The sequence below is a fragment of the Cyprinus carpio genome, unplaced genomic scaffold (genome assembly GCF_018340385.1).
Source record: "Cyprinus carpio isolate SPL01 unplaced genomic scaffold, ASM1834038v1 S000006488, whole genome shotgun sequence".
Taxonomy (NCBI): domain Eukaryota; kingdom Metazoa; phylum Chordata; class Actinopteri; order Cypriniformes; family Cyprinidae; genus Cyprinus; species Cyprinus carpio.
The window spans coordinates 116,810-124,810 of NW_024879162.1; the positions used below are offsets into that span (position 1 = coordinate 116,810).

Genomic DNA, 8,001 nt, shown 5'->3' on the forward strand with positions numbered 1-8,001 from the left:
TTCAAAGCAAATGCTTTTTTGTCAGATAGAAATGCACTTGACAGTAAAGCAATGATTTTGAGATAGAATGCCAAAAAAAAAAAAAAATAGGCCTACTTCTAATAGATTCTGTCATCCTTTCCTCACCCTCGAGTGATTCCAAACCTGTATGACTTACTTTCTTCTGTGGAACACAAAAGAAGATATTTTGTAGAATGTTACCAAACTATTTTGCTTATACCTTTGATTTCTACTGTATGGACAAAAATGTCTTGTGTTTCTCAAATTATCTTCTTTTTTTTGTTCCACAGTAGAAATAAATCACAGCTTTGGAATGACATGATGTTGTGTAAATGGTTATTTTCAGTTTTGGTTGAAATATCCCTTTAAGAACTTTAACATTTGTAAATAATACACACCTAATTTATAAAAGACACTGATATTTATATTTAATCAGGCTCTTACTGAATCAACATTTTACTTCCAGTGTTGAGGAATGTTACTTTTCAAAGTAATGCATTACAATACAGGTGCTGGTCATATAATTAGAATATCATCAAAAAGTTGATTTATTTCACTAATTCCATTCAAAAAGTTAAACTTGTATATTATGTTCATTCATTACACACAGACTGATATATTTCAAATGTTTATTTCTTTTAATTTTGATGATTATAACTGACAACTAAGGAAAATCCCAAATTCAGTATTAAATTGAAGGATTATGTTGGTTGGAAAGCGCAATGTGTGCCGCAAAGTGTAAATGTAGAATCACAACCCAACTATTTCAGTCAAGTACTTGAAATGATGCAACAGCAGATGAGAGTGCAACAAACTCAAGGGGAACTGTTGTTTAGCCTTCTGGGTCAGACAATTAATTAAGTATCTGATGAGGACATCAGAGTTTTGAGCAGGGGAGGATGTAACCCACTCATATAATTGAGTTGATAGATTGATGAATATTTGTCAATATTTCTGAGAGAATTTATTTTTTTATGTATGTATTTTATTTTTCTTGTTTAATGCATAACATGTTCAGGCATGTAAAGTATAATTATTTTTGTATAATTGTATTTAATTTTGTTGCGAAACAGAATTAATTATTTAACATAGTGTGTCGATGGTTGGCTGACGTCACTTGCGCGCCAGCTCGTGGTGAGAGAGATCCGAGCCGCATTTCGGCTGCTGCTTAATCTTTTCCATCCTCGCCATCTCTTCTGTAAATGAATGTCTGAACTGTTTTGTTGCACTAGTGATCATTGGCTGCCGTGTGTGCTTGATGAGATCGGACTGATTCATCGCGTCGAGGTCGTTTTGGATTCGCGCCAGAACGGGAGAAACAGGTTGGATTTCACTACGGATGGATTGTGCAATCAGAGGACTCGTTCGTAAGGAAGGAAAAGTTTTTTCTTCATCGTTCATTCCGGCAAGGATTCTGTAGGCACTCATACACACACATTGACTGAACTGAGCTAAAACATTTCCTACTTCATTCAGGACTTTGGTATTCATCTACATTTTTTGTTGTTGTTGTTGTTGTTTTCATAGTATTATTATTATCTGTATTTTTTTATCTTCAAACTTATTTGTTGACTGACAGCTTTACTGTTCAGTGACTGAATTGTGATCAACTAAAGATTTTGTTTTGTTTTGTTTTAGAAAAGGTTTTCAAGCATACTGCAGTGCAGTATAATAAGAAAAAGAGAAAGTTATTGAATACAAAAAGTGCAAACTGACTTCTGTGTATGTGCCTTATTCAAGCAGTTAGTGACTAAATTGAGATCTGAATTGAATGCAAGTGCAGACACATTTTATAAACACATTTTTTTATTCTCTGTTAATTGTGAGATCCCGAACCCGAGACTCCAAATTACTGTAATAGAAATTTATACATATTTGGTGACCTCAGACCCAGTAGATATTTTTCCTCCTTTTCATTGATATAAATCTGACGTGCAGGTTACATAGTATTAATATATGAATTGACATATATTTAGTTGTGTTGAGTGTGGTCACAGAATGAGTAAACACTGGGATAACAGTGAGCTTGTACAATACAAATCCAACTGCAGTTCTTTCTGACATTAATGACACTAAAATGTTGCAATGACAAAATATTGCACTACACTAAAAGTTCAAATGTTACATATAAGTTACAATATTGATGTTGTAATACTCGTAGCACTAATATAACAAATTGATGATCCATTTTACAAAAAAAGGTAACAAATGTGTTGATGGTTGTATTTTTTTGTCTTTTATCTCAATATTGCTATCAGTGTTGTGTAGGGTTTTTAATGCATTCCTCATGTCTGGGGAAAAAATTGGGATTAAACGGGTTTAAAAAATGCTACTTCTAATGTAGCTTCTGTGTTTCTCTGCATTGCAACGATTAATTTAGTCAAAACTGATTTAATTTGCTTGGTAACAGCCCAAATGACTTTTTATTCTAATTGACTGATTCACTTCAAGAATTTGACTGAAAAGATGATGCACACTTTTAGGAAAAGGGGCTTTATAAAGGTAAAATGCCCATAAAATCAATTTAAACGTATTGGACAAGATTAATTTCTGTCACTGCTGTGAACTGAGCATCACACAGAATATGAAGAAGATATATCAAACACTTCAGGAGTCAGCAGTCCTTAAGATAACATCTGATTATCGTTAGCAATAAAATCCCAGAAATGATAAAAAAAAAATTTATCATCCAAAATATATTTAACATTTTGTTTAGAAATTGTTTTTTTAAATAAATATGAGAAGTGTTGTTTTTTGCCCTCAACACTAAGCACAAAGTGGATGTCCAGACCACAATCATCTTTATCTCAGCTTTCAAATCCTGTCAGTTTTATGACGAGGTTCAGTCAATAAATGTGTTTTTGATTGTGGAGACAGATCGCTGTAGTGAAGTGATTATAATCCATCAATCAGAGCTCCACCACAGACAGATAACTAATAAAACCACCTGAGATCAACGACACGTAACACACCTGAACACAGTCAGCTAGAAGAATAACTCATCATTTAATGTATGCCTGAATGAATCTGTCATTTATTTATCTTATGGTTTATCTGGAGTCAGGTATGTGGATATTTATGATGTATTTAGTGTGGGCTCTGTGCTGAAGTGCTTGAGAATTGCTTCTGAAACTGATCAAAGTTCAGATCTGTCTTATTGTAAGCTCCAGGATTAAAGCGTCTCCTGAATATGAAGCCCCTGGTGATGTTTGATGTTGTTTATTCACCGGTGTCCTGTGACTAGTATTAGAACACACACCAGAAGATGTTTAGAGAGGGGTTCTCAGAGGAGATCCAGGTCTGAAGGGTGTTCACAGAGCTCTCTGCAGTCCACTGATGTTTCCCGCGCGTCCGGCAGCTGGCGCCAAATCCGCGTTCAAACCCTCCCGGTGACGTTTGCTCTTCCGCTTCCGCGAGTAACGGAAACAGAAGCAGCAGAGGCTCTGTCAGTGTGATGTGACTCGAGCAGCATGTCTGCAAACGCTCTTCCAGGTGTGTACCTATCAGACATTACTCAGCAGGCGCCGCGGGTTCTGTGTGTGTGTGTGTGTGTGTGTGTGTGTGTGTGTGTGTGTGTGTGTGTGTGTGTGTGTGTGTGTGTGTGTGTGTGTGTGTGTGATGAAACCGCTTCATTAACACTGTTAGTGCCCCTGATAGCAGGCTTGTGTTTACATGAGCTCAGGGGCTCGTTCTTCAGATGATAACATCGCGCTAATCTGGATCTGGTTAACTCGGTTCTTCGAAAGCACCTGCTGCTGATGATTAGTTTAACTGGATTAAGTTATCTGAGGTAAATGTGTGTTAGTTTAAAAGGGGTTAAGTATTGATACTCGAAACCGCGATCAGCAGTGCAGCGATTGGCTGACGGCAAGACAGCAACGTAATGACGTCATATAAATAAAAACGACACCCGACGAAAAACTTGACAACTTTCTGGACTTTTATAAAGAAACAGCCAAGAGAACAAAACTACATAAATGCTATAATAGATAAACTAAAAAGTGGACTTTTTTGTTTTTACATGATTCCCAAATATTTATATTCATTACTTCTATTATTTGTACAGACTTTTCATTTTTATAGTAATTAGCAATTCATATTTCAAATTAAATGTAATATTTGAACAGATTTGTTAGGTTACATCATTAATTAAAGTCTCGTAAGGATCGAGATCATGTGATCTGCGTCTCCTGCTCCATCAAGCCACGCCCACAATATCTCTCATCACTCAAATTAATACACAACTCTATTATCTGTGTGTAAGACTCGAATAAACAATTATCAAGTAATTATTTTATGACGAATACATCTTTCAGTGAGTAAAACTGGCTGTGTCTATAGTATTAAACACTGCTCTACATTATTATATTATCTTTAAATTCATTTGTAAATGATTATTATTTTATATTATTGTCCCTGGATCAGTAGGATACTCTAATAATAAAGCAGCGGTGGTAGCGGACAGATTTTAAGCATCAGTTCTGGTTTAAAAGATGTGATCTAATCCTGTTTACATGAAATAAGCCGCTCCCAAGCAGGTGTTAAACTGGATCTGTTGCTATGACAACAACTCCAGGATGAGCTTCGAAGAACCAAATGATCCGAGATCACGTTAAATCATCAACGATCAAACCCAGCTGACTGAGCTAGCGACAGATGAAGAACGAGCCCAGGATTATGAACAATTAAAGCATTCTGTCTCTCAGAAACATCTGGGGACGGCAGTTTACGGTAAAACAAAATATAAAGCGTTACACTGGTAACATCAGATCACCAAACATCTGCTTTATAACTGATCTGCAGCCGTTTCCACACTGAGTTCTTACAATAATAATAATAATAATAATGTATTATTAGTGAATCAAAATACTAGTTTAATAAAAAAAAGTGTTTTTTTTTTTTACTTATTATCAAGTTGAAATGGTTTATTAACAGTACTATCAAATATGTATACATGTTTATTTATTTATGTTTAGCGAGGTGTTTTGAAAGAACTTTAATGAATGCTGTCATTTACATTCTTTCTTCATTCTTTTCTGACCTTTTGACATTTAAAAATAATAATAATATTAATAATAATAATAGTTTTTTTGAACTATTGCAATAGTCCAATTCTTTGTCAGTGCAATTTGACAGTAAAATGTAGTTTTTAGCAAGTTTATACTGTGATTTATCTTTATGCTATTTTCTATCTTAAACGGCACAAACCATGTTGAATTTAGAATATAGTATACATTTCTGTAAAAATAATATTTTTATTATTAATACAAAATACTATTAATATGTAAATATGATAAAATTAGGCTAGTTTTTATTTACAATCATTTCTTATACATATTTATAACATTTTATTTATTACTTTAAAAAAAAATTCTGATCCCTATTTTCTGTTGAGAGATTTCTTTATTTTTGACAACAAGACAACTTTTCACTAAAGGTAACAATGTTTGGATGACGGAGGTTTGAAAGAGACTTGTTTGTAATATCCCGGAGAGCTTGTGTGTGTTGATGATGGTCAGCTGGTCAATAACAGAGACCTCTGGTTCTGCTTCCAGATCAGTGGAGTGCAGAGGAGGACCGCCAGCTGAGACTCGTTCTGATTGGCCGCACGGGCTCAGGCAAGAGCGCCACAGGAAACACCATCCTAGGACGACCTCACTTCCTGTCTGCGCTGAGGGCGGGCTCGGTGACCCGTGTGTGCGAGTGCGGCCGCGCGGAGCTGCGTGAGGATGAGGAGTCCGGCGGGGGGGCGATGAAGAGCGTTCTGGTGGTGGACATGCCGGGATTCGGAGACACTCGTCTGGACGAGACTCAGGTTCACGCAGAGATCGCTAGATGTGTGGCGCTGACGGCTCCAGGGCCGCATGCCTTCCTGCTGGTGACTCCGCTCGGCCGCTACACCGCGGAGGAAGACCGCGTCGTCACGCAAACGCTGCGTGTGTTCGGTGAGGAGGCGCTCCGCCACACGGTGGTGCTGTTCACGCGCGGAGACGAGCTGGAGGACGACGGGATCGAGAGCTTCCTGGAGCACGACTCGACTCCGGAGCCGCTGAAGGAGCTGCTGCGCGTCTGTGGCGGACGCTACTGCGTCTTCAACAACAGAGCGCCGCAGAACCGCACGCAGGTGAACGCGCTGCTAGTGACTGTGCGGAGGATGGTGGAGGACGTGGGCGGAGCTTGTTACACCAACAGCGTGTTCCTGCACGCCGAGCGCGTCATACGGGACGAGCAGCAGCGGCGCGTGCAGCGGTGGAGGGGTCACAGCAGACGTCAGGCCCTGCGGTCCGCTCTCAGCCGCATCCGAGCCGAAGCCGCGCTCTCCGGGAAAGTCCTGGAGCGCATCAAAGTGCTAGTCGCGGCGGGAGCCACCGGTATGGCGGTAGGGGCCGTGTTCGGAGCCGCAGCTCCTCTAGCGGTCGCGGCCGGAGCCTCTGTGATGGGCGGCGCATCGGTGGGGTTAGCAGGAGTCTCGGCAGCAGGAAGCGCAGGCGTAGGCAAAGCGTTCGGCGCAATAGTTGCGGCCGCGGCTGGAAAGAGCGCGGTGGCTCTGGGAGCGGCGACAGGCGGCGTGTTGGGAGGGTCGGTGGGAGCGCTAGCGGGCGCTGAGGCCCCGGGGCCACGAGAGGCCGCACTGGAAGCAATGCAGCAGGTGGGAACGATGGGCGCTGCGGTGGTGGGCGTGGCTGCAGGAGTGGGCGGAGCTGTAGGGGCGGGAGCAGCGTTGGGGGCGGTGCTAGAGGGAGGAGTGATAAGTGCTGGCGAAGCTGTTGCATCGAATGCGTTGGTCGCCGCGGGCAACGCAGCAGTGCAGCCTGTGACCTCCAGTGCAGCCGGCATCGGAGCAACCGCGCGCATCCTGAGCGCCGTGGGGGAGATCGGAAGAGCGGCGGCGGGAATCGCGCTGGCCGGAGGACTGGTGATCAGGGTGGTGAAGGAGAGGGTGCGCTCCGCAGAAAACACCACTGAACGCAGCTCCTACGAGATCCAGTGGAACAAGTGAGCGTCTGGAGCAGTGCTGACGCTTCATCATACAGACGCATCAGCTTGTCATTTCATTCAGATTTGTAGAACATAAAGATTATTTGATGAGTTCAGAATTTTTAACTAGATTTTATTTGTTGATACAAGTGTGCGCAGTCGCATTGAGACGCACTGAAGCTGCGTCATGGATAAACATGCCTTCTGTGCACCTGAGCTGGAGCTGCTCGTGTGCTGATAGGGATCCTGACATGTAGGTGATTACTGGGTTGGACTGGTCTGGACTGGTTCAGTGAGTCTGGAGAGGTTCAAACTAACGTTCAGCACGTGTGTGAGATGCACTGAACACTGTGTGATTGTTTTTCTGAAGCCGCTGAACAAAAATAAACACATCAATGATCTCAGACCTGTTTTGATTTATGACACTTCAGTCACACGCAGCAGATATTCTTCCATAATTTACAGTCGTGAGTATATAGTTTAATGTGATGTTATGACGCGATGTTTGCTATTTAACTAGAGAAAACACAGACGTGATTATTAGAACTGAAAAAGACACAGGATCAGCTTCTGAGTTTAACTTAACCAAGTGAATACATATTACATATATTTTAGAATATTCAGACATCTGTATGTTTTAAATTTAACACAATCCAGATTTTGTTATAATAATATTTATCAATACATGTTCATTTGTTTTAGGATTTTTATACATTTTAAGGTAACTAAATTGTTATGTTTACTGATATACAAGTCTACAAATGATTATAATATTATTATGGATTATAAGTAGTGGTGGGCATAGATTATTATTTTTTTTAATCTAGATTTAACCTCACTGTAATCTTGGAATTATCTAGATTAAAATGGCTCATTTGAATTGTGCCGAAGGCATTCAAATTATGTTGTGAAAATGTAATAAAGAATTTTTGAGTTCAATAAAGAAATTAAAAAAAAAATATATATATATATATATATATATATATATATATATATATATATATATATATATATATATATATA

The 8,001-nt window shown here is 39.9% G+C and overlaps 1 protein-coding gene across 1 annotated transcript; it reads left to right on the top strand.

Moving 5' to 3' along the window:
- Window positions 1–3,336: 3,336 nt before the first annotated feature.
- On the top strand, window positions 3,337–7,380 carry LOC109051897 (protein FAM71B-like). Its single transcript, XM_042754296.1, has 2 exons — window positions 3,337–3,492; window positions 5,556–7,380. Exons 1-2 carry the CDS (start codon window positions 3,471–3,473, stop codon window positions 6,998–7,000), a joined length of 1,467 nt encoding a protein of 488 aa, XP_042610230.1. The 5' UTR covers window positions 3,337–3,470; the 3' UTR covers window positions 7,001–7,380.
- Window positions 7,381–8,001: the final 621 nt, after the last annotated feature.

Bases quoted from the DNA above. Each gene is read 5' to 3' on its own strand.
- LOC109051897 (XM_042754296.1), top strand. From the start codon at position 3,471: ATGTCTGCAAACGCTCTTCCAG. The intron at 3,493-5,555 runs GTGTGTACCTAT...TTCTGCTTCCAG, and splicing joins GTCTGCAAACGCTCTTCCAG to ATCAGTGGAGTGCAGAGGAG.